General features: G+C 35.7%; 3 protein-coding genes across 4 annotated transcripts in view; 1 reads left to right on the forward strand and 2 right to left on the reverse strand.

Moving 5' to 3' along the window:
- The window catches only part of LOC137404402 (HEAT repeat-containing protein 6-like), a 31,448-nt gene extending 31,211 nt beyond the window's left edge, over positions 1-237 (reverse strand). For both annotated transcript variants that reach the window (XM_068090610.1, XM_068090604.1), the window contains exon 1: positions 39-237. In XM_068090610.1, the coding sequence (XP_067946711.1) occupies positions 39-212 (174 nt within the window). In that variant the 5' untranslated portion in view covers positions 213-237. The remainder of the gene's footprint in view (positions 1-38) is intronic.
- Positions 238-345: 108 nt separating this feature from the next.
- LOC137401214 (eukaryotic translation initiation factor 3 subunit H-like) lies at positions 346-16,647 on the forward strand. The gene is made up of 6 exons (XM_068087617.1): positions 346-451; positions 6,233-6,386; positions 6,547-6,814; positions 10,465-10,614; positions 12,574-12,709; positions 15,933-16,647. Exons 1-6 carry the CDS (start codon positions 386-388, stop codon positions 16,158-16,160), a joined length of 1,002 nt encoding a protein of 333 aa, XP_067943718.1. The 5' UTR covers positions 346-385; the 3' UTR covers positions 16,161-16,647.
- Positions 16,648-16,744: 97 nt separating this feature from the next.
- On the reverse strand, positions 16,745-22,647 carry LOC137406876 (SPRY domain-containing SOCS box protein 3-like). Its single transcript, XM_068093481.1, has 3 exons — positions 22,565-22,647; positions 20,514-20,654; positions 16,745-17,957 (listed from the first exon to the last, which is right to left on the reverse strand). Exons 2-3 carry the CDS (start codon positions 20,606-20,608, stop codon positions 17,216-17,218), a joined length of 837 nt encoding a protein of 278 aa, XP_067949582.1. The 5' UTR covers positions 20,609-20,654; positions 22,565-22,647; the 3' UTR covers positions 16,745-17,215.
- Between the last annotated feature and the right edge of the window lie 3,449 nt (positions 22,648-26,096).

The following is a 26,096-nucleotide window of genomic DNA, read 5'->3' on the forward strand; positions in this document are numbered from 1 at the left end:
AAATATCTAGTGAAAATGTGGTTTAAGCGAAGTCCTACCTGATCCTTTACGGAGTCCGTGTTAACTCGAAATGAATTGAATTGGTCGAGCAAAACATTGGTATCTATATTTTCCGTATCTTTATTCAGATTTTTAATTCTGCAAAATCGCCTAACAAGCTCTGCAAATCTTTCAGGCGTGTCAGAAGAAAAAGCATTGGCTGCACAAGCCATTCATCAATTGTAGAAGGCTACGAAACGCATTGATTTCATACTAACAGATAAAAGCAACGGTGCTTTTGCTTTTGGAGGCTGGAAATCGTAAGTGAAAGAAAAAACATTACACCGCATCTACGACAATGTGTCAAGGACATTAGGCATTTTGAGCCGTTTCCGCTAAATAAAACATGGCCTCTTCAAGAAGACACAGAAATGCTGATGTTCCAGTAGAGATAGTTCAATTGGAAGGATTGGTATGTAGAGTTTGTAAGATTGTTAGTGGGACTCTGAGCACCGTATGAAGTTTTGACGGTTGTTTTTAGCTATTAGCACATTCTAGGTCTTAAATAGTCGGAAAGATGGCATTCGAGATAGCTATTAAAAAGTATTCCCGCTGACTTATTCATTCACTCTGTCTTATGTATGGAAACTACCATTTGTTCAAAATAAGTGTTTTTTCACAACTTTTTTTTAAACAATTTATTTCGTAGTCGACGATTGTTTCTACCAGGTTCATTCGTGAATCCACCATCTTTCGGTCAGATTTTTGCCTGAGCCAGCTCAAACTGTATCCAGTTTGCAAACTTAACTAACATGCAAATGCTGTTGTCGCAAAATTTTGATAACAATAACACTAAAATCATATGACATCCAATGCTTTTCAAAATCAGAATATATGCGTGTGTGTATCTTGACAGTGCCCAAATTCAATCCAAGCCAAATCTTGATGGCACAACGGTGTAGTGTTAAATCTTTTCAACGTAGCTCTAGCTCTCTGTTGTTAAAAAAAGTTAATGAAGTACCCAATTAGCTTAAAAGGTATGGTGACTTCCAACATTTACTTTTGGTGCTAATCTCTTAACTATTTTTTGCCCTGCAATGTTCACAGATTATTTCATAAATTTTCACATTCACCTTAGTAAAATAGAGCTCTTCAGTTTGGCTTTATTATTTGACTTCTTTTAAGTCAATACGAGTCTAAATTCATCATATAAAAGTCACTGGATAACTTTATTAGTTTTGAGTTGTTATACTTCAAATCCTCTAATCAGATACTGCTGTTTATAAACTTTAATGTACATGTATAATATATATACATGTATATATATATATATATGTATGTATATATATATATATATATACATGTATATATACACCATAAGTCCTCTAATTGACCGCCACTCCCATTTGCTCGCCTCTTTAATAATATTTGATCTTTATAAACCCATAATATCAAGTGATCAGTAGAAAAGTGTAAACAAAATCGTATTAATGGTGAGTCGTTTACATCAATAACAATTAATTCTCTCGTTGTCAACTCCAAAGACTTTCGTTTTTTTCGTTAAAACTTTGAAAGCAGCCCCATAGAAATACTTAATAACTGTCTCAGGCTATTAGTAGTTCCTTGTTTAACGCGGTCTCATACATCGAAGTACACGTATTTAAAAAACGGTTTACATTTACGATGGTAGATAAACTACGTACCGGTACTAGTTTTATGCCAAAGGTTACGTTTAGCGAGCACAATTTTTACGTGTTGCATTTTGCACAAATGCAACACGTGAAAGTTTTGCTCTGCCAAAAACTGGTTTAAACGCTAATATCGACTAATTTAGCAGTGTAGAAGAGTTCAGGTCAGAAGACATTGTGGAAGGTATTGGACAACCAAAAATGTTCGATTCATTGAAAGCAATAATCAGAACGCTGCTATCTGACCAAATGATGCAAATATTTTTGTTTTAAAAACGTTAATTCTTGTTTCTGCATGTAATATAAGTAAGGTTCGTTTATGTCACCTGTTCGTAAATATATATTTGTAGCATTTGATAGATTATCCATTATATAACTTATAAGTTTGCAGATTTATAGCGTATTATTTGATAGCATCATTCCGGCAATCTGATTTGACAATTGATCAATGCTCGTAACTCTTCTCCTATTGCACATAAAAAGCTAGTTTTGGCTGCAAACTGTAGCAAACATATCAACGACTGCAATGAGCTTTTATGCAATGTTGGTTAATATATATGTAAATATAAAATAAAAATATGTCTTCGAATTTAAAATGAAGTAAAAATTGAAAGCTCTAACGAATTGCAAAGTATGACACAGGCTATAATATCATCGCAAGTTAATTGTAAGCAATTGATATCAACTGGTAGAGATATTTCTCAGTTTCTCAATGCATATTTATTAAGAGATCTTTGACAAGTTGGGGGTAAGTTAGCAGATTCATTGCTTCCAAAAGGTTCCATATTGCTCCACCGAGAAAAAGGGCAAAATATAGGTGCCCTTCGCTTCACCTGTAAAAGGGCTAAATTTATCTTCCCAAAGTTCTAACAAGCCATATAAAAAATACAACGCCAGCCTCTATTTGAACGCCCTCCAATTTACCACCACTATATAGGAAGGGTGAAAAGGTAGAACGCCATGGCGTTCAATTAGCGGTTTTCAAGCATATGCCATTAAACCTATATTTGAATGCCATGGCGCTCTATTCTTCAACCCAGCCCCTTTAGTGTTGTTTTATTAGAGGCGGCGTTTAACTAGAAGCGAATGTCGCTTACATATTGCACTCTCCTTCAGACGGAGGGACATCAGCCCTTTCGCATCTCTCTTAGAATTGCCCGACGTATCGGCCAGGCCTATTAGTTGCAAACTTTTATCCTTCAACATGGATGCAAAACATCTGCTATAACTTATCTCCAACTTGTCTTAGATCTCTACCTAAATATGCCTTCGGAAGCTGAGAAATATTTCTACCGGTTGATATCTATTGCTTGCAATTTACCCACGATGATATTATATATAGCCTGCGTTGCAATTTGTTGGAGCTTTCAATTTTTTATCGCATTATTCTAAATTTGAAGGTACACTTTTGTTTTGTAACTATTTAACAAGGTTGCATAAAAGTTCATTGCACTCATTGATATGTTTGCTACAGTTTGCAGCCAAAACTAGCTTTTTATGTGCAATAGAATATGAGTTATGAGTGTCGATTAAATTACCGTAATGATGCTATCAAATAATATGCTATAAATCTCCAAATTTATATGGTGTATAATAATAATAATCTATCAAATACTTCAAATATATATTCTAGAATAAGTGACATGAACTAGCCATATTATAATACATGGAAAAAAAAATTAACATTTTGAAATAGAAATATTTGCGTCGTTTGCTCAGCCAGTTGCGTTCTGATTATTGCTTTCGCTTGGATCTATGTTATCTTTTCTAGCTGTTCAATACCTTCCACAGTGCCTTCGGACCTCAACTCTTCTGCACCACTGAACTAGTCGATATTCGTGTCCAAACAATTTTTTTAGCTGAGCAAAACTTTTACCCCATTTAGATTGTAGAATACATGTACACACTTTTCGCACAAATAACGAGAAACTTTTAGCCATGTGTAAAGCTGTAATGTGTAAGGACAAGTTTTAGCTTCAAAATAGTGGTACAGATGCCATCGTAGTTGCTAAACCGTTTTTTATATACGTCAAAGTATCAAGGCTGTAATAAATATAAGGAACTACTATTAGCCTGATACAGTTATTAATTATTTGGATGGTGTTGCTTTCAAAGTTTTAAAGAAAAAACCGTAGAGCTTTGGTTAAAAAATACACTTCGATGTGAACAGCAATAACAAAAGAATGTAACTGAGTCGCTATTAATACGATTTTGTGGACACTTCTACTGATCATTTGCTATTAAGAGTTCCTTGAGATAAAAAAATGTCAAAGTGGCGATCAAATAGAGGTAGCGGTTAATTAAAGGGAGATCGCGTGTCCATAAATAATAATTTGACATTTAGAGTTACTTGATGCCCACTACACATGCACATTTGCTCCCATTATAAAAAATTTTGAATTAGTTGATCCAATATTTTCTTGGCTTTCAGATAATATAAAATTTACTGCTTTCAAAATAGTAGTTACGGAGCTATGAAGTGCAAATTGCGTAAATGATGGGACATTTCGTGATGTCCCATCATCTAAAAACCAAAAAAGTACTGCGTCAATATAATTCAAAGAATTTTATAATGAGAGAAAATGTGCATGTGAGTAGTGGCATCAAATAACTCTAAATGTCAAATTATTATTTATGGACACGGCCATGTTTATATGTATATTTACATTAATGCTCTACTTTTTTGTTTGCATATTACAACCTCCAGTTGCAACACCCAAGTTTATATGTTCTGCTATTTTTATGACAAGTGCTTATATTTTATCAAGTGTTTTAAAAGTTCAAAATATATTAGAGCTGCACAATGATCGCGTTAATTAAACGATTAGCGCGATCAATACAAATACACGATTAACTGAGTTGAGCCAATTAATCTTCAAATAAAATGCAACCGAGGTGATGATCATGATGTGATTCCTTTGTATTGTTTAATATATTGTAAAGGAATTTGCCGGCCTTTACTCAGGCACGGTCGAGATTGCAATAATAATGCATAAATTGTAAGAGAAGTGAGTATGGTTTTCCGTTCGTTTTATTCCGAAGCCATTTCCATTAGTTGTGCAGCTGCGACTACTCTGCTCTCTTTGCGAGAGCACTCTCTCTCTATACACATATATTTTCCCCGAACTGTCTAATGAAACCAGGTACGAAACCGTAAAAGTATAAATGATTAATAGACTCACTAACGCGTTTGCTTAATTACGGCCAAACTAACAAAGTATTAGCGATAAGACACATAATAAACACAACCACAATATGCAAAATATATCTAAGAGTAATTATATGCAAGTAAAACACATAATAAAAACAGACACAACATGTAATATATAAAAGTAATTATATGCGAGTATATAAAATATAAGAAAAAAATTCGTTGCCCAGCGTTCGCCACAATTAACATTAACATAGCAGGTTACTACCATTGAATTTACTAACAAATAAATACTATGACAAGCAACACTATTTTACCAATTAGAGACAACCACAATTATTTTGCACTCAACTATGAAAACATGAAGTGAGTCACTTACATAAAACTTGTTTATACAATACAAAACGCGAGCGCCGTGTGGTTCTAGTTGTAAGCGGCCATGATGTTAGTTGTTTGCACATGTTTTTAGGTAATAGCAACAAAAGGGATTTCAGTATTATTTAATATTTTACAGCCCTATTTTTTGTTTATATTTAAAAACTTTTCAAGGTGAATTATACATGTATTTTCATTTTTCAAAAAAATCACAATTTCATATTTCAGCTTTAGAATAATAGCCATATAAGATTGACACTTTAATGGAACAAGAAAGCAGAAAAATGTCCTCCGTACTAGGTAGCGCATTTTCATATGTGGTTGGAAGCATAACAAGAAAGTGAAGTGCAATTTATGCCAGAAAGAATTTGCCTACCACCACAGCACATCTTCATTAAGATATCATTTGACTAATTCCATCCTACCGCTCAGAAATCATCACCAGCTGTCGCAGACAATAACTAATACTACTGATGTACGAAGAGGGCATCTCTTCATTCGGATAATGTGAATAGGCTGAATTGTGCTGCCTCAACTCTTGGCTGGCTTAATTATAGACTTTCATATACTATTTTCATACTCATAATAGTTATTACAATGTAACTTAGGTACATTGTACATAACATGTAATCCTGTTACAGACCTGCCAACCCAAGAATGGGGCAATGCGTGAGGTTTGGTTTTGGGGCAATATATGTATCAATAATAGTATATATAAAGTTGTGGAAATTGGGGCAAAAATCTCACGCATTTCCATTTTTTCTTTGGGGTGATTGCGTGAGTCTCACGCCCAATGCGTGAGAGTTGGCAGGTATGTCCTGTTAACAATAATTGTCTTAAATATAATTAATTTATATATAGCTGTATTATTTGTTTTCAAATAGACAGGTTTTGGCTAGATTAATTTTAAGATTAATCGAAGATTAACTGGTTCAGACCAGTGACTAATCGCGATTAATTTTTATAATCGTTGTGCAGCTCTAAAATATATTGTTATTAATTGATATGAAATATTTGTAATGCTATCACCATTTTACAGGTTGCTTTAAAGATTATAAAGCATTGTGAAGAAGAATCTGATGATGGAATTGATTTGGTTCAAGGAGTTCTTTTAGGTTTGGTAGTTGATCAGAAGCTTGAGATAACCAATTGTTTCCCAATTCCCAGAGCTTCTGCAGATGAATTTGACAATTGTGAGTAGATCAAGTCTCATGTTGGCTATTGAGATGCAACAGGGGTCAGAAGTATTCTGTTACGCTAGTGCGTTTAGAATTTGTTAGTTTTGATTTCATTTTATTGTCGTACTGACAGGCCATATTTAAATGGTTATCTGTAAGGTTGTATTTTTTGCAGTGAAATTTCAGATGGAGGTGATGAGAAACCTGCGGCATGTCAATGTTGACCATTTGCATGTCGGTTGGTATCAAAGTACATTCTACGGGTCCTTTCTCAACAAAACTTTGCTAGATTCACAGTTTACCTATCAATCACAGATCGAAGAGTCAGTTGCTTTGATATATGACCCAACAAAAACTGCTAAGGATCAGCTTAGTCTGAGAGCTTTTCGTCTCTCGAAGGCTATGATGGAAATGAGGAAAAAGGAAGACTTCTCAGCTGAAACGTAAGAGTTTTATATTAAGAGTGTTTGATGAATTGATTATATTGAAGTCGTAATGACTTGTACTAGCCAGCGGAATCATCCAGAATTTGTCACATTGGTTTTTAAACGTTCAAAATTGCTTGCTGTATCAATGTCATAATCTATACTAGTTGATTTTTCTATACTGTTGCCTGGAAGCCTCAAAGATGAACTTACATTTGAAGTTTTGTAGGTTTTATCAGAAATTATTGGTATTTTTGTATTATTTGCGAATGGTTTTTATGTTTGAGGTGATCCGAATGCCTGGATGTTTCTAGATTAAACTTGATCACGATGAAAACAATCAGATCAAACGAAAGCGTAATTCTGGCATCTATAATTGCAAAGAGTCTGACAGAATAGAGACCCATAATGCTTCAACTTGAATGCAACAGCTGATATCAATTATCGCAATAATAATGTCTAGTGACGACATTGTACACGTTTTTATGAGTATTTTAATCATGGTAAAGTTTTACCCATTTTAATCTAGAAACATCTTGGCAATCAGATCACGTCAAACATCAAAAACAATCGCAAATGATAGAGAAATACCGATACTTGCTGTTTTCACTGTTTTCAAATTTTTCAATAGTTTCACGTTTGATATCAGTTCTTATCATTCGCTTTTTTTGGCGTAATATATCGTTGTACTGGTTAAGTTTTGGTCTACGCACAGTACTTTAAATTCACATAATTCTGCACTGAAAAACACACAAACAACGTGATGCAGAAGTATAACCTGAGCAGTTGAAAAATACAGAGTGATGCTGTTCTCATAAAACACCTCCGACATACTTGGCCACTGACTCGGGTGCTCGTATCTCCAACATGACTTATATGTTAGTGCTAAAACTTGCTTAAAAGCTGGCTCGTATCTCAGGTTTCTCGTATGTTGGGGCACTTGTAAGTTGAAGTATGACTGTAGCTTCATTTTACTAACTCCTGTTGTGTCAGACAAGATAGCCCCACCTTGGAATCTTCAGGTCCGTTACTATCTTGCCGCGTCTATAGAATCACCTGCATATGAACTCTTAAAAAACAGAGATATTTCATCGCCCAGCAAGATTATAATAAAAAAAGAAGATTTGGTTTGGCTATTGGCTAGTAGGGTCAGCGTTGGATAGCATCCACGTTCTAATGCTACCTATATGCGGTTATTAGAGCCATGATCAAGTTTTGTCGGTGAAATTAATTAAAGAGAGAGTATTGTATCCTTACAAGAATATTCCCTCCAACATAAAAGAGTTTTAATGGAAATCAAATTAAAAATGGAATTCAAGTTGTGGAACAATTAACATTGTATTTTGAGGTTTGGCTGTATGACATTACACAAATTTGGAGTTGCTCACCTATTTTCATATATGCTTTTTACAACCATGAAGATTCTCTCCAAACCTATCTTCTGCAGGTGGATTATCAATAGACAACCTAACTACAGGGAACCAACCATTTGCGCTGTCTCTTTCATAAAAATCTCAAATTATTTTTTCCACATTCGGCCTGTTGTGGGAATAGACAACTGTTGTAATGTTGTTAATGGAATGGCAAGCGACCTTCATATTAAATACAGTAGACACTCCTATAATGTATATCGTACCTCCTATAACGTAAATTCCACATAATGTAAAGAATTGATGTAAAGTTTATGCTTCGTACTACGTAAAAAATTCCATATAACGTAAAGTGTCAAGTCAGAGCAAGTTCTTAAATTCTATACAAATAACGTGAATGTCATGGTTAGCCTTAAAATGTTACTTTTGCTGTGCTGGGGAGAGAAAGCAATGTATAGGGTTATCTCTATTATATTTGCTAGACTGCTAGTAATATGGCATATATGGCAGTTAAATTTGCCGTCTGAAAACTTGAGGTGTCGATAAAACACGGAGAATGAGTAGCTGCCTAATTATTTGGGCGATCGATTGGTGCAAGTGTTAGTGTCGATATACCGAATGGAATGTCACGAGTTGAAGTATCGTCGAAAGCTATCTTTTTATCATAACATTGAATCCTGGTGACAGATAGACGGAAGGACAGCTAGACACCACTCTTGTTTTTGTTGAGATATATTTTTGTTTTACTTTATTTTAGACATAAAACACTTTTGTATTTTTTTTTGCAAAATAAACCTTGCTGTCTAAAAAAAGAAAACAATAGATGTACTTTGACATTGAAGGTGTGCACTCCCCTTAAAGGTTGACTTGCAACAAAGTTCACATTACAGTTATTTAGTATCAAAAGATTCGCCATGTCTTACTCTGTTGTGTGCTAGGTGCAAAATATGTGGAAATGTGATTACAAGCTCTTAAAAGTCAAAAATGAGCAGTTAATCGCAGCCATCACGAAAACGCCGTAGATTGGAATCCCTTTCTAAAATCGCTCAAATGGGACGTAGTTGAACTTGATGGCTTCTGTTTACACTTTCATGCAACCTCATCTGTCGAAATATTTTCACAAATATACTTCTCGTATTCAATAAAACCATGTCTATTGTCCTTACGCGTCCATTTCATCATTATTGTAATGCTGTCACTTACAGCACTGATATCTCAAAACCCACCATAAAAATCCGTTTAATATTTTAACCTTAGCTCGAAGGAGTGCATATCATCCTCTGGTAAACATGACGAACGAGCCTGTTGGTCACCTGTGATAGTCGAAAAATTTTGCAGCAATTGTTCGCGCTATTTGGCAGGAAGTATGGGTCACATGATCAGATTACGACTAGATGATTAGACCAGGCTGAAACGAAACTGTTAAGTAGGGAGCATCTATATTTGATAAGGGCTTTGCGGTAGAACCCGAAATGTTTGTCATAAACTAGTGTAACAAGGCATTTTATATTGAGCATTTTATCAGCCTTTAATTTTACGTGATAACATCCATGTGTCAAAACAATAACCACAATGTTTGAGTATGCCATCGAAATAAGGAGATTCCAAACTAAGGCGTTTTCGTGATGGCTGCGATTAACTGTTCGTTTTTAAGAGCTTGTAATCACATTTCTACATATTTTGCACCTACAACACAGCAGAGTAAGACGTGGTGAACCTTTTGATATTAAATAACTGTAATGTGAATTTGGTTGCGAACTTATTGCGAAATTACCGCAATCAAGGACCACAAGCAGAGTGAAAGCGATAAGAAAAAAGGAGAAAAGTTTTCAAAACAAATCAATAATACTACAGCTACGGTACAGCCATTGTTAAATTAAATCTAATTTTACAACTGCTATGTAAAGACTAAACTGAGCTATTCAAGTCAACGCAGGTTTCCTGTGGTACTCAGGCAATGTGTTGCCACCATGATTAGTTGATAGAATTGAATTGGCTCAAACAGAAAGCTCCCAACGTGTAACAACTACTTCAATTGTATGTTACATGTTACTTACTTTCATAGTTCATATGATTATTTTATGTCCAAAATACTGTTTATCTCAAGTGTAAAGAGTTTGTATTGTTTAATTTTTATTCTAAAGTTAGTAAGCAACTACAGCATTATTAAATTATATGGTCAAACACATATGAACACGATTGCATTGTCACGATTGCATTATCGTTAAAATCTTTAGTCGCTATGATCGTAGTACTATATGGGGAGTCGTTGACGTTACATTCATTGTTTTGTTGTAGAATAAAAGCCAATGGATTGAGCTTTGAAACGATGTTTGAGGAAATTCCGGTTGTGTTACGAAACTCACATCTCAACAATGTCACTCTCTGTGAAATTGAGAGTAAACTAGCTTCTAAAAAGACATTTAACAATCTCGACATGGCTACTGGGTAGGTGAAGTGTGTTTACAGAAGTGTGTTTTGTGTTGTCTCGTCAGAGACTAACTTCTAGATGCATTTCTGGCAAATATTCTGCTTGTTATCTTTATCAGAGCATGATGCTTGGCTAGTAAAACTAAACACACAATCTGTACAAATAGATGAATTATTTAACAAATTAAGACTGTTGCAGATGTCGCTACGTTGTTTTCATCAAAAATCTTGTCTGGTTACTTTTTTAACCTAAATATTTCACTGCCCCATAATTCTTTCAAAAATATACCTCGCTTGTAAATATTGTTTGTTTGCTTTAAGCATTCGACCGCTTTGTTTAAAATTTGTGTAGTCGTTACCGATGCCCTGCTACAGGATGTGCCTATAGCATTACCAACTATTAGTGATATATTGTTGCATTATTTATGGTGAACGAAATATGAACATTGAAGATATAAAATGATTATAGCATCAATACAAATTAATGAGTATTTGACCTTGGGAACTAGTTTGGTATAACGTATCAAGAAAAATAAAAATGAGTTGATAATTTTCTAATAAAAGACCTGCTCATATGGACTGAATACAATTAGATGTATTCAGCTGGCAATTAACTTCCTTATATATACAGCCAAACATGGATAACTCGCCCTCGGAATGCTCGAACACATGGCTAACTCGAACGGTTTTGTTTGGTCTGTTCCCACGCAATGATAAATTGCTTCAGATAACTCGACCTCAACTTCCTTAAATTGAACAGTTTTTTGCCCATGGCTACCGAGACGGTTGTTATCGTTTTAGAATATCACTTTATTCCAAACCATAGAGATAAACCTCAACTTTTAGTAGTTCATAGGCGTCATTATTACCATCATCGGCAAAAAATTTTTGTCAACGACTTTTCAAAAGGTTTGGTAAAATTTGATTTTTACCAAACATCCGATTAGCGATGGTCCTTCAAATGCAAGGAAAAACGAGGTAACCTTGGCATAAACTTCAAGTAAAATTGGCGAAATTAGTCTTGGTTAAAACGCTCAAAAGAAAAAGATGTCTTTTCTTCTGAGCATTTCAACAGCGATCAAGTTTTGCCAATTTTAGTCTGAAAATTGTCCTGACAGTCACATCACCTAAAACAACAAAAAACTCTCAAGGGATAGAAAAATTTCTATACTTTCTGGTAAAAAATGTTTAAACTTTACATTAGAAGCATTTAATTCGAGACAAGCCATTTATGCTTTTGATTTATATTATAGTTCGTATATGTACATGTATCTACTAATAAATACATGGACTTGTGACAGTGCTCTGATAACTTGAACGCTTTGATAACTCGAACACTTTCACTCGGTCCCATGAAGTTTGAGTTATCCATGTTAGACTGTATATAGTACTTTATTGGCAGTAATTTCATTTCACAAATAGAAATGTTTTTTAAATTAGGTCATACAACAATAGTAAAACAAAAAAAGGGGAAAAAAGCAACAGTTAACCATTAAAATTGAATAAATAGTCTGACAAATAGTGTTTAAAATGCCTTCCTCTGCTAAGAGACCGGATATTAGGTGGAATATGCCTTGATGTGTTACCATTACAATGGGCAAACAACTCCATGAGTATATCATTTATGTTGTGCCAGTTGTTTAAGATATCATAAAAAGACATTGTTGTCTGCTAAGATAAAGTATAATATGACTCGTTGCTCCATCACAAGTCCTAAAGTCGCCACTCGAAGTTATTATAAACATTTTAAAGTCATAATCCATTTTATCAAGTCTGCTTATTTAATGAATTTTGCTGTTTAGAAAATTTAATAGAATGTTTATCAATTCCTTCTAACTTGTTATGTTTGCAAAAATGCTACAATCATAATATTGGAGTTTGGTTTATTCTCTATCATCTGTGTGGTGCAGGTGTGATCAGCTGTTGTTGTCAAGGTATTGCAGTAATTATTGCTGAAATAATCCTTTTCTCGTGTAGGAATGTAATGGAGAACTACCTGAGACTTCTTATGGACTCAGTCGAGGATCTATCACAGGACACAAACAAGTATCTAAACTACCAGAAGCTCTTCTTAAAACAGCAGTACAGTAAGGACCAGCAGATAGCTAAAAGGGTCGGTATTTTTCATACATAAAGTCAGATTAATCTGCTCCGATATTTGTTTCATATGTCAAAACAGTTGTATGTTGAAACACGTGTTTCTATTACTACGTTGCGTTCTGTTTAATTCCTTTCAGAGCGCAAACAACGATGATAAATTTTTGAAGTAATTTAACATAGTGTTTAAAACAAATTTGTTATATAGAGTCTATGTAAAACTATGCGTAGAAGTCTAAATTATATGTAAAAAACAGATCGTAAAATAGTAATCAATACAAAAAGGTTTTTATTGCTACTGTACTTTAGAGCCATGGGAACAGGAGTGTAGGCTTGGCAATGGTAGTGATTAATTAAAATATGCAGCGTTACTTACTCTAGTTTACTCTATAGATATAGTTTAATTTAAATTATATTTCTGGTTATTACTTTTATATTTTATTTTTAACTTCTACTAGCATTTTTACTTTTATGTACAAAATTGTAATGCTTCAAGAAATTTCAACCATCATATGCTCATAGTTACTTAGTATATGTTGAGGTTGATATTTTCTCAAATTTTATGTCGTCTGTGGAAAAGTTCATATATAGAGATGAATTTAAGTTGTGTTGGACTGAACACATTTGTGGGAGGCTAATGGTTTACTTACTGTGAATTTCAACTTACTCTCTTGCTACGCTTGACGATACGTTTATCATGAATTACGCTGACATCATTTTGATTGCGTAGAAATATAGAAGTTGAATTTCTTTTTACTTATTACTATAAAACAGAGTTGAGTTTGAAGATTGCTGTCATTGTGTCATACATAAGGGTGTCCATACGCTTGCTCAATCTATTCATCTAGAAGTAGTACTGTATGTAAGCTCATACCTTTGGATGTTTCCGATTACAAAATCTTTGGTCATACATTACTTCTTGATGCCTATTAGGTTGTCTCAACCAAATTTGGAAATATGTGCTTGAGGTCATGCTCAGTGGCTGTTCTAGCAGCTGTTCTAGAGGTCATTGGGACTGTCAGTGTTAGTAATGTATGTTAATAAAACTGGAAATTTGTTGTTTCTGGGCTCAGAAAGGAATCGAATAAGATGCGAGGTATTCTTATAAGAATATGTCTTTCTAAATAGGACTGTCTTGAGGTAGAGAGCGACCATTGGAATGGATGAACTGTGTATGTCTAGTGTTTACTATATATGCCTACCACCTAATTGCCTGTAGTTACCTAAAAACGTATGAATCACCACGCATTTGATTATTCGGTTTTTCAGAATCTTTTCTTAAAACTAGGGAGCAGATTCCTTTTGGAGTCTCTGCAAAGGCTTTTAGATGCAGTCTACATGTATTCTCAGCTCTCAGTCATTAGATAAAGAGAAAATAATGTCTGATTTCAATTTATTCTATAATAATTTACTACCAGCTGCAACTCTTGAAACTCAGTGTTTGTGTGTCCGGATTTGATTCACTTGGCTTCAACATTGAAAAGTACAATCTCAATTGATATGCAAATCTGTACCAACATATAAATCACTGGCCCACCCTCTGTTCATTGCAGGCCAATGGGTATACAATCTAGGTGTCAGCTATTTCTATAGGTCTTCAGTTCCTGGCTGGTGCAGTAACGCCTCTAGCCTAAAATTTCTCAATCTGACCTTGCGACGCCAGGCTTTGGGATAAAATAAATTTTACATAAATGCATAGTAGTAGTAGTAGATATTTATACTAAAATTAGTGTATGGAAAGGCCCACCCTATTTTGTATGTACTTGGCAAACGTATTCTGCTGTAAATTTCACTAACGATACCACTCAAATTCAGTTTAAATATATGTGAGCTGTTTGAAGGTGTTTTCAGATTTTCATGTTAAAAATGCTTTTATTGGATTCGTTCACTGATCATCTTTGAATTGAAAGAACACTTACCACATCGGTCTCATATCACTGAAAGCTTCGTGTGGAGAACTGCAAACTTATGGATATGCTTAGACATTAATAAATACTTATTGCCTGCCCCATTCATTGCTAGATATTTTTTATATATCTTATCAGTTCGTATCCTTCGGGGTCTGCATCGAAAATATCAAACTACCCTAAATTAAATAGCTATCTTTAGCATGTTTTGTTAAAAAGCAATAGATGTATTATATGTCCATAGTGGAGATTTAACCTCTGGATGTAATCACCATCTTGACAAGCTTATGTTTACTGAGCTAGTATTTATATCCGTAATTTTGTGACCGTTTTCTTTTCTCAGAATTCTCCTAATGCCATTTCAAGCTCTCGCAATCATGTAGGCATATACATAACCTCTGTATTGGAGTGTTATCAGTTTAGTCAGGTCTCCTCTGGACTTGTTTTCAAAGAAGTCAGTTGACACGGTCATTTATTGTTTTATCACTGTAATTTGTAAATAAATAGAATAGCTATTGAATACATATTATTGAGTAAACAATTAAAGAGTAAAAATATATCCAATTACATATGATATAACATGATTTTTTCATCTCTGTAAAACAAGACTGTATACTTTTTAGAACGACCAGCCCTGTAGAATCTGATGACTGCTGCATCTATATACAATTGCATAATAAATCACTGATACATTTTTATTGTTAAATAATCACTTATTATTATAATTTAGTTATGTTATAATGAAGTTACATCATAATTTTAGCATCGTATAATATTATCGCGTATGAACTCTCCCAAAATTAATTCCTCAAAGTTTTTCCTGCTCACAGGGGCTATATGCGGAGCCCGCATTTCATACTAGACTTGCTCTACCCTAATGTACCCACTGTACACAAGTTTCGGAGAACCCCTCTGTCTAATAGCAAAAATTCATCATCATGTAATAAATAAGATATACATTCTTCTTTTGCAGCTATATATTAACTCTCATATACGTACACCCATTTCCTATTGGTCGCATTCATTGCTACCTTCTGTATAGCGCTGAGGATGCCTTCCTGTGTAACATCCTGCGCAACCCCCAGTACCTTTTTCTGCATCTAGGTACATTCTAATTGATTTGGAAATGCAAAAATCAATGACACGCTTTTAACAAACAACGTGCATTTAACATTTCCGTTGATAAGAAAATATGATTATTCTCCTAGGATGCCTTGCTACCTGTGTTTTCCATAATTCAGGCAATATTCTCAGACACCCTTAGACCAGCTACAGACTGAGAACTATTTAGGAGTCTTTGCGTAGGTAACCTTTCCAGGTCTTGTCTTTTAGCAAGCGGAGGATGCTGATAGAATTAGTCGTGGAGAGGAGCCCCTCGGCACCGATGACATTCTCAAGAACTTCAAGCCTCTTCCCCCTGCTCAGAGGCTCGAGGGTCTGCTCCTTAGTTCGCAAGTACAGACGTACTCGGATGAGCTCCTCCAGTTCGCTACACAGAGCTTTGGCAAGCTCTTTATGGCCAAATCTTTACAACCACCATCATCTACGAATTCCATATAGCCTAATTGTCTTTCTTCTATGTACATTGGAGATGTTCTGATTGAAATAGAGTGATGGGTGGTTTAAAATGGAGTTACTTCTTTTGTTATCAGGTTGAAGCTGTCTGTACAATTGCATGACATTTAGGTTATCAAAAGAACATTGCTTTGATTTTGGTCACTGTCAGCAAGCTTGAGGGTAGCCTAAAAGTTATGGATTAACAAATCCAATAGGAAAGACAATTAGTAAACACATTTTAATTGCTAATCTGCTGATTAGTTCAATTGGGTATCTCCTTTTCTGACATTTAGTCACTCAAATCTAAGAAAACATCAAGCAATTCGCTGTCGCTGCACGGCCAGAGCTGCGCGTCACAAACTAGCTTGATTTTAGTAGATTGAAACACTCCAATTATCTGTTTCTATAGCTGGCTTCTTTTATCCATCAATATATAGCTTCAGCCACGATCCTTCACCTAGCCTATGTTTGAAGCCAATTACCTTTCTAATTATCTTTGACTTGCCTAGAATTGGCTGACAATCATAGCAATTGCTTGTTGTTTCGGGCAATCTTATTGGCTGCGCAGTATTGGCTCCTTATTGAAATTAAAAAATAATGAGGATTTATTGTGCAAGAGAGAATATGAAACATAGTACAATTTAGAATATGTGAATACAGGATGGCAGTAAACGATGCACAGATACAACAAGAATGGCATGTGACACATTGAATTTCTGACATCGTACTTGGGTTATTCAAGTGCCAGTGCTAACATGATGACACAGCCAATGATTAATCAATACTGGCATTAATTTCTTCTTCCATAACACTTTTCAAGTTATTTACCACTCATTAGGAAAACTTTGGCACCAGTCATCTAATATAACAGTCAGGAAGCTTTCTTGTTCTGACAACCACTCTTGTGTCATATTGATGGGCTCTTTATCCCCCACTGAATGCATTGATTGACACTCAATGACCTTTTAGACTACAAGTTCACCATGCACACCCACCGTTGATGCGTGCAACAACCAAGACCCAAATTCTTGGCAGGTTGAGAGTGCAGAGATTTTAAACTAAAGCTGTTTCGCCTTTTCTAGGAGATATTCTTTGGTATTACGGGAAATCGGCAGAGACATAATGTGCTCTTCCGAGTTGATATGCTGTAGTATAACGTGTCTGCTCCGGTCTTGTAAACTGGTAAAACAGCGTCTGCTGTTGACTAATGTCATCTCAGTTTTAGCAGCTGTTGAAGAGATCATTGGGTAGAGATTATCTTCGATCTGGTTTAGATTGTCGAATGCAATGCCTAAACATACTCCATCTTTGTAGTATGTTAATGTACCATTGGTGCCATTGAATAGGAGACCTATGGTCGTAGTTTCATTTTCTATGAAGGGTTTCGTATACTGTTTGCATGTACCATTATACCAAGCTTGGCCCTTGTGGGACAACCCCATACTGTGCTGGTCCTCTCCTAATAGATTTAAAAAAGCATCTACGTGTATTCTGGCTTTCGAGGTTCCGATGCCAAACATCATGCTCGTACCGAAGAGTCGTTGCTCCACCCGCACCTCCCAGTAATATATTCCATCGTTTAGTACTTTGTCTCCCTTTACCCCAGCCGTACTGTTACTCCAGTTTGGATGAAAATGCGCGGCTTTTCCAAACTCTCCATAAAGTCGAACCTCATGTGATTTGAATACCCTATTCCATGTCCAGAAATCTTCACACTCACATATAGATTTGTTCTTGTGCAATGCACCTGGTGGAGTCTGTTGAGGAGCTATTAGGGGAGACGAATCCTCACCATTGTATCTATCAAAATAGAACTAGCGTTATGAAATAGCTCATCTAAAAATGAGAAGCCATACCTATAAGTTGTAATACAATTGCAGCAATTTACGAAGATAAAAGTATGTTTTATTTAGCATCCGATATATCAAATCAATATCTACTAATTTTGCTGTACACCACTATTATTCTAATCTTTAATAATATTATTATTAGTATTGGCCATGTAATAAATGTACTACTTAGCAATCTCTACATTGTTGCCTTTAGCATTTCTTGAGGGTTTTATGCTAAGGTTAGACAAAAGGAGCCCCTATTCATCTATTTAGAGCACCAAAATGCAAGTTTATGAGCCATTATGAAACCTCTAACAAAAGAGTGAAAAAGACAAGTTTGTAGCTCAGCTCGGGCTATTTTTAAAGTGTGATAGCAGCTTTTTCCGCGAACATGATCAGCTTGTCCATTCACAGCTTAGCATTACCCCTTATGATTCCAAGTATAACAGGAGCATGACAAGAAGCACAAGTTGCAGTTTGCTATCTGGTATCTGTCTGCATATAAACTATGTGTACTGTAGAAAATTTTTTCAAATGCAGTGCTACAATGATTATGCATGTTTTTTAAGTTGTTAAGATGGGCACTTGACATCGGAGACAAAGCTAAGACGAATAGAATTAGTAAAGATGCCCTAGTTTGGCGCTTTGTTAGGACACCAACTTCGCAAGCGAGTTAAAACAGATTAACCAAAAATGAATTAAACTGACTGTATTTCCTGACCGAAGTTTTTAAATTTCAGGAGTACGAGCAAGCTTGCTTGTAGCTATTACATAATAATGCCTGCAAGGTCAGTGAAGTGACTGGCAAGCTTTAGTAAATCGATGTACAATCTGCCCTAATGCAACACGGGCTTGGAAGGGAGTGAGTAGCATCGTGTGATCTTTTCATAAGCTACCAAAACTGATAGTTTGTACTACTCGTTAGAAAAGGAGTGCAGAATGGATTCTTCCCTACCTTAAGTCTTTAAAATATCGGAAGAGAAAGGAACAAGAAAATGGTATCAATGATTCTTAAGGAGCTTACTATGAATATTAACCTATAAGTTGGTGTAAAAAATTGTGTTTCATACCAACCTGAATTACAAATGGTTTTCTGAAGTTTACGCAATGAGTGATTAACTTATTTCCATTGTTGGCAGTAACTGTCTACTTGAGTGGATTCATCCTACTAGACGGCTTTCATGCTACTGAATTGCATTTTCGTAATACTTATTATTTATATTGTTATTTTTTATTTTAAAACTTGCGTATTCAAAAAGACGAGCTATAAAAATCATGTTGTCCTATCAGGTTAGCTTGAACCTCCGGTGGTATATACTTTACATATATTATAGGATGGTTGTCTGACAATTATTGGTCTCTGAAGATTTTTTTGGTAGCTTTGTGTAATGTGTTTTAAAATCAGTTAAAATAAATTACACTTCTATTTTGGTTTCATCATGGCTAAATTTATATGAAGATTTTTCTAATCTACAGCTTCAATGCCAAAATTATTTTTCTTTTACTTGAGCAATATTAAAACAATCGATCACACGGGTGAATAACGCCTGAAGCATACTTGGTACGTATCTGTAATGGAATTCATTTTCAAAAACTTTTCCTAGTGTGTGGTATAACAGGGACATCCAAATTTCACCCATCCGAATCCACAGCCTCTGGGTAGACGGAGTCGTGATACAGAGCTGTGTACAGCCCTCATTGTAAATATGATGGTATGAACCCAAGTCTAAAACTAGTTCTATGAATAATAAAAACCAAACCACTAAAAATATATGACAAAGTTAAATCCTTTTCAATCTTAATTTGGTGAAGATTGATTAAGCATAAATGTAATTAACGGAATTGCTAGTATCAAAGACAAAGTGCTTGGAAGAGGTAATCTAGTTAGTAGAAGAGCGCAGACATAAAGCCAGTTGTTCATTATTAATGCAATTGATTTTGTTTTATCAACTCAAGCAATCTGGCCCTAAACAACCCAATCTGCTCTGCAAACAAATGCTTCACAAGCTGCTCACAAGTTCTGTATCTAGCCTCATGCCTGGTCACCGCTGGCTGGGTGCGTATCGGCTGATTTCATCTTACATATATATTTGTTGCTTAGTTCCATATATAATAACCAGGACATTAAGGTTAGCGACGCTGCGCAGACAGATAAGCAAGATCCTGACTATTATTTTTAGAAATGTTCAGATGGTGCTACAGTTATGTTGTCACTCGCTGCCTCTAGTAAACACTAATAGCTTGATGCCAGTTCCTGCTTCAGCCCACCTTCTGACAGGCAATGGTCAGTTGGTAGCCTTTGTTTTTGTTACCGTTTTAATTATAGCTTGTCTTACAACTTGATCTGAACTGTCATAAACAGGATATAACTACACTTCAGTCTTGAGTCTTCAGGCTCAACTTCTTTCAACGTCGCCTGCTTACCAGTTTTTTGGTTAATTTTTTTGGTTTTCTCCTACTCTCTGCTTTACTGTTTCGCTTAAAAACCTTCAAATCAAATGATGTCATTGAAACCAACACTTACCCATCATCTGCTTTCTGTTCATCTCTTTCATTTCTGGTGTCTTCCTCGTCCATTTGCTCAACTTGCCTGTAGTCGGAGTGTTTAGCTAGTATCATTGCTGTTCACCTCGTATGACTCAGCGTTCAGGAGGCTCAGAGACCACTACAAGAGTGTTGAAAATAGGCTGCTACTCATTAGTCTGCATGCAGCTGTTAGCCGATACAACCCTTTGTCGGAATCGACTGAATCGCCGAACAAAGGTTGGATATGTGAGAATTAAGGGAAATCATTGTGGCCTAAGTAAACAAAACAGAACTCATAACTGGCACGCGACTAACTGGATGTAATGTTGTCTCAATTGATGAAGTGTGATGCCAATACTCTATACAACTGCTTTTTGATCGTGTACACCGGTTCCTTTGTCTGCTTATAGAAAACACTTGACAAGAAAGGAATCCAATATTATAATTAAGATGAACTGATGGGAGCAACATTCTACAACAATGATAAATTTTTGCTATTGAGCAATTTATGGATTCTTTTGTGTAAGAGGGATGAATGACATACTATTCCGTTCATTTGTAAAAAATTTAATTATAACAAAGCGGTTCTCTATAAAATTACTACACATCTTATTAACAAAAAACCTCAAAATTGCACTCACACACCAGCTTGAATTAACTTTTAGCAATTTGCCTTAGGTTCCCTTCTTTACCCAATGATCTTGGCGTTTTTTTTATTAATGGCAGCTAATTTATTAGATCACTGCTTTTAAAAAAAAGTACCAGCTGCCAAACAGATGTCCGAGTTGCGCCTGTCTCGTTAACAACCAGCTGAGAAAACGGACAAGCAATGGCAGCAGAAGTTAAACATCAGGAAGCGTACACATGTTATAGATTCCATGATGAAGATGTCAGAAAAAAAATGTTTTTCACTCTGTGAAGTATTTGAGCCATTCTTGGCAGAAACTACAGGTGCTTTGACTACATCTGTGAAGAGAAGCACTACAGGTGCACAGTTGATAAAGCACGAGTCGTTTACCCCAATCAACTCCATCTACTGTATATTGATCAAGCATGGCGTAGAGCTTCAGAAGTTACAGCATACCAAAGAGAAGACGGAATGAATGCTGACCAGCGCTTGCTGCCAGTATCTTTAAATGTGACTGGCAATTTGTGAGCTTAAATCCTTCAACAATCATTAAGACTCACGAAGTGAATACTTTCTCATGAGGCTTACAGGGGGGAAGCTTATTGCTCTAGCAACACTCCTTTCGTATTAGGAACTCAAATTTGTGCCAGCCTTATAAATACTTCGATAATTATTTTCCAGTATGTTTATTCAGGTGCTCAAATCTGCATAAGCTCCAACTGATAAACTTGGCGTTTTGCAAGATATTATACTGTTTATGTATTTCTTTAAACCCGTAAAGAGTTATGTAAGTTTGTTATACAATCGTGCCTACAAGTGTAATACAAGCTATTAATAATTCAGTACTAACGACAGGCAATGGTCGCCTATATGATTGTAAACAAAATAAAGCAAACGTTGTTGAACATTCTCAGGTAATATTCCCAAGTTAGTTTTATATCATTATTTCATACAATACTTTTTACAAACGACGATATCTACAAGTGTGAACCATATAGTCAAGTACTACAACTATGTCAACAATAAATAATTATTATCTAACATTAAGTATTCCAATGATTTAGTAAGTTACTTTTGTCCCCAATATCTATCTGACTGCTAAATGCAAAGGTCTAACCTCAACCTGCCCCTGCAACCAACTTTCTCTAAATGGTGAATGATTATGATATGAAAAAACACAATTCAGACCACTTATTTAAACATAAATGGTACATATGTACATCAATTGTCTGTATCGTTCTCTGTTACACAAAATACCTCTTATTAATATGATATATATATTATTATATACTTTATCACATTCTATTCAACAGGAAGAGTGATCATTTAAATCACATTTTTACTAGTCTAGGAGTGGCTACTACAACATCCTACTTGCCTTATACTAGACAGCGCACCATCTACTACTAGTTCAAACTTACCTTTGCACCACAACCCTTGCGTGTATCAGTCGCTTTCTAAAGGCCTTCACACAGCACTGCCAGAGCGTTACCTAATGCTTTAGGAGTTGAAACAAGAATATCAACTCTCTCTCACATTGTATCACGCCTGCTCGCCCGCCTGATAAATGTGGTCTTGTTTTACTATTGATCAATCGATAAGAGAGCATAAGGCAGTAAGCAATAAGATACAGCGTATGGCATTGTGCGCAGCATTACCTACAAACAGTCTGAGTGCTTGTTATCATAACCCTGTCGCTGTCCTGTCTGTCACGCCGCTTCATCGCTGCCAGTAGACAATTGCTGTCTCCGAAGCTGCTTGGCTTGCGCCCCACTTTAGAATATGTGTAGGATCGACATTGTTTGTTATCAATGTTATGATTCGGAAAGTCTATGCTGATTTTCTGTTTACAGTTATAGTAAAAACATCACCTTTTATGGGTATGGAAAGGTATACAATCCCACAGGCAATGAATATTCGTATAGTAAATCAGGTCTGATGGAAAACTGCATATAAACTTTGCATAGCTGATGTACTATTTAGTAGATTTTCCGCGTAGGTTCTAGAGATGACAAACTTGCCGCCTACAAAATGCTGTCAATATTAGCAACGGAAGAAGCCAGTCAATATATACATCAGGGTTGTGATACATCAAGGTTGAGACGAATTAGAGCTGCACTACGTCATTGTAGTGCAGTACGCAGTAAATTTGCGGTGCATTACAACTTCTATTGTGCAGTAAACGTTTGCAGATACTGCAACTGCTCACTGTGATCTACTGCATATTTATTTCCATGACACATTACCCAAACTCAACAAACCATGTATACCGCGAATGCGCATTCTTTAAAATTTGAATCTGCAAGTGTACTGCAACTGCGCATTAGTATAAAGTTGATAATGTGGATTAACTGACTCTGCTGGCTTTCCAAGCGCTTGTACCGCAATTTCTCTGGTACTGCACATCATCCAAAGTTCTCACCACAGTTGATGGAAACGTAACTGGATTACATTCACACGACTAATCGAACTTGCGCTCTTACTCCCATATCATTTCGGAATAGCAAGTCCGACATTATCGCCATTCCGATAAAATAGGAGTCTTTGTATTGTATTCTTATTAACATTATATATTAAAACCATAATAAATCTTCACTTCAACAATACTGTACTATGTATAGAGCTGCTGATTGTCATCAATTTGTTTGCCTCAAGTATAAGCAGTCTAAAACTCCTACTTGTGTGGTCACATCTTGCAATTGTGTTGTGGCTGAGTCAAAGTCAACTCAACACTTGATTCTGTGATGAGTTTTCACGAAAATGTTGCGGGCGAGCGTGTACAGTGTAATGCAAAAGTTCCTACTGTATCTAGCAATGGTCTCGCTACATTCACCCTTGTACCAATACTGCTTGCGCTGTGCATTAGAAAATTGTTGTACTGCGTGTATGCTGCAATACATGATATTATACTGCATAGCTGTATTGCATGTATACTGCGTAATGCGCATTAGTAAAAGTATGCAATTCAATTATACTGCATACTACATGGCTGTGACACGCTTACTACTGCACTCCTTATGCAATTGTATAAATATCCAGGCAAAAAATTACTGTAATTGTAATGCATTTTTACATCTGGGCATCAGTGAGTACTTTCACTTTGTGAGTAGAATTTTTTCGTAATGATCTCAATTCTGGTAGATATATCTCTATGAAAGTATTTGCATATTCAGTGTAATAACCATTTTAAATAAAACTGTGCACTAAAAATGTGCAGCAATAATATTGCGCAACAGGGATGCTGGAATCCTCAAAGATCCGATGAAACTATTCCTAGGTTAGTGAATAGTAGTCAAGCTACATCAACCCTTTCGACTCCATCCAATTTTTCTTAATCAGGCATGAATAGAGCAGTTATGACTCTCGTCAGATAAGAATTATCGTGACACGCTAACATAATGAACATCATATATGCTGTAATTGTAACTAACAGCGGCATATGGCCGGTGATGACACAGCGGAGCCTGCCAAACCATATCCTGCAATTGGTACATTAGACACTCGATAACTGAATATTTATCGACCCAGCAAGCCTAATACCTGAATAGCCTCAGATGCAATCAGACAATTTTTGATCAGAAATTACAATATTTCTTTTTGTCTAAAAATTCCCACAGGTATGATACGCTAATGATGTCGACAGCAAGCAGGCTGCCATGCGCATAATAAGAAAAGCAACAGCGTCACATGAGGAATAAAACATCACATATTGATGGAGGCTGCGTGCATAACTGCGCTATCTTACTGACTACCAGTATGTTGAGGAGCTGGTTGGAATGTAGAACCATAATCAGTATAGATGCTAAAACAGAACCCGTATCTTACATACATGCTGGTATTTACACAGATGGAAGACGAGCGCATCATGACTGGGTCCAAATTTTTAGGCTTCTATATATAAATTGTGCGAGTCGGCTCATTTGGCTGGTACAATAATTTATGAAACTGAATAAAATGTACAGCATGCACATATGCTGGTGTTTGCCACGTAGTCACCAGTCAGATACAGGAGAGCATAGAATAGACAGAAGAAACTCTATTGAATTTTATACAATCTTTTCGATAACTTCAACCAGATCACAAGTTCTTGTTACACTCTGAGAAATTGATAATCGCAGTTTCTCTATTCTCATATCATGAGAGTATAAAAGAACTTCAGGGGTAAATGTGAAAAAGGAAAGTTTGGAGGGATGTGAATCTGAACTGGTTATCAACAACAGCAAAACTTTTTACTTGCTCACACAATTGCTTGTAAACTCTGTTCAAACAATATCAATTAAATGCAAACAGTTCTACAAAGAGTTGTCTGCACTCTTTCAAGGTAATGGTGATTAACATTACTGAGAGTAATGGACTATAAACGGTTTGACTTATTCACTCCAGGCCACCTAAATTTGCTAAAAGCATTTGCTAACTGCTAGGCTTTAGGTCATGAATCTTCCTGATTGATGGACATTTTGGTACAAATTTTCCAAGTTTTATGGTGAAGTTTGAGATAGATAAACAATAACATGCAGGTAAATGATTTGGTCAAAACTAAAAAGTGGACCGCTTTTATATCTTTTCCACTTTGTCCTCAAGTTTTACTCCAATAAAAAACTAAGCATGGAGGCTAATAATTTATGTTAGCATAAAATAAACCTTACGTACTTATCAACTGAAGATCCTAGGATCACAGGCTAAAACGTTTTTAAAAAAGTCACTTTCCTTGTAAAACTGCTGTCAAAGGTAGAAATATGCTAGTTGTATTTGAAAATTGCTACTCAAACCACTTCAAATGGTCTCAACACGAGGCTAATGCCTAGCACCGCTTATGAACTTGAGTAGATTACATTATCTGAAAAGGACGAACATGTGATTGACCGTCTGGCAATTGAAACGATTTTATAGGTTTGGTAACAGTGATAGAAAAACGCGTTACAACTTGCAAGATGATTTATGTAAAGCCTATCG

The sequence above is a fragment of the Watersipora subatra genome, chromosome 1 (assembly GCF_963576615.1).
Source record: "Watersipora subatra chromosome 1, tzWatSuba1.1, whole genome shotgun sequence".
NCBI lineage: Eukaryota > Metazoa > Bryozoa > Gymnolaemata > Cheilostomatida > Watersiporidae > Watersipora > Watersipora subatra.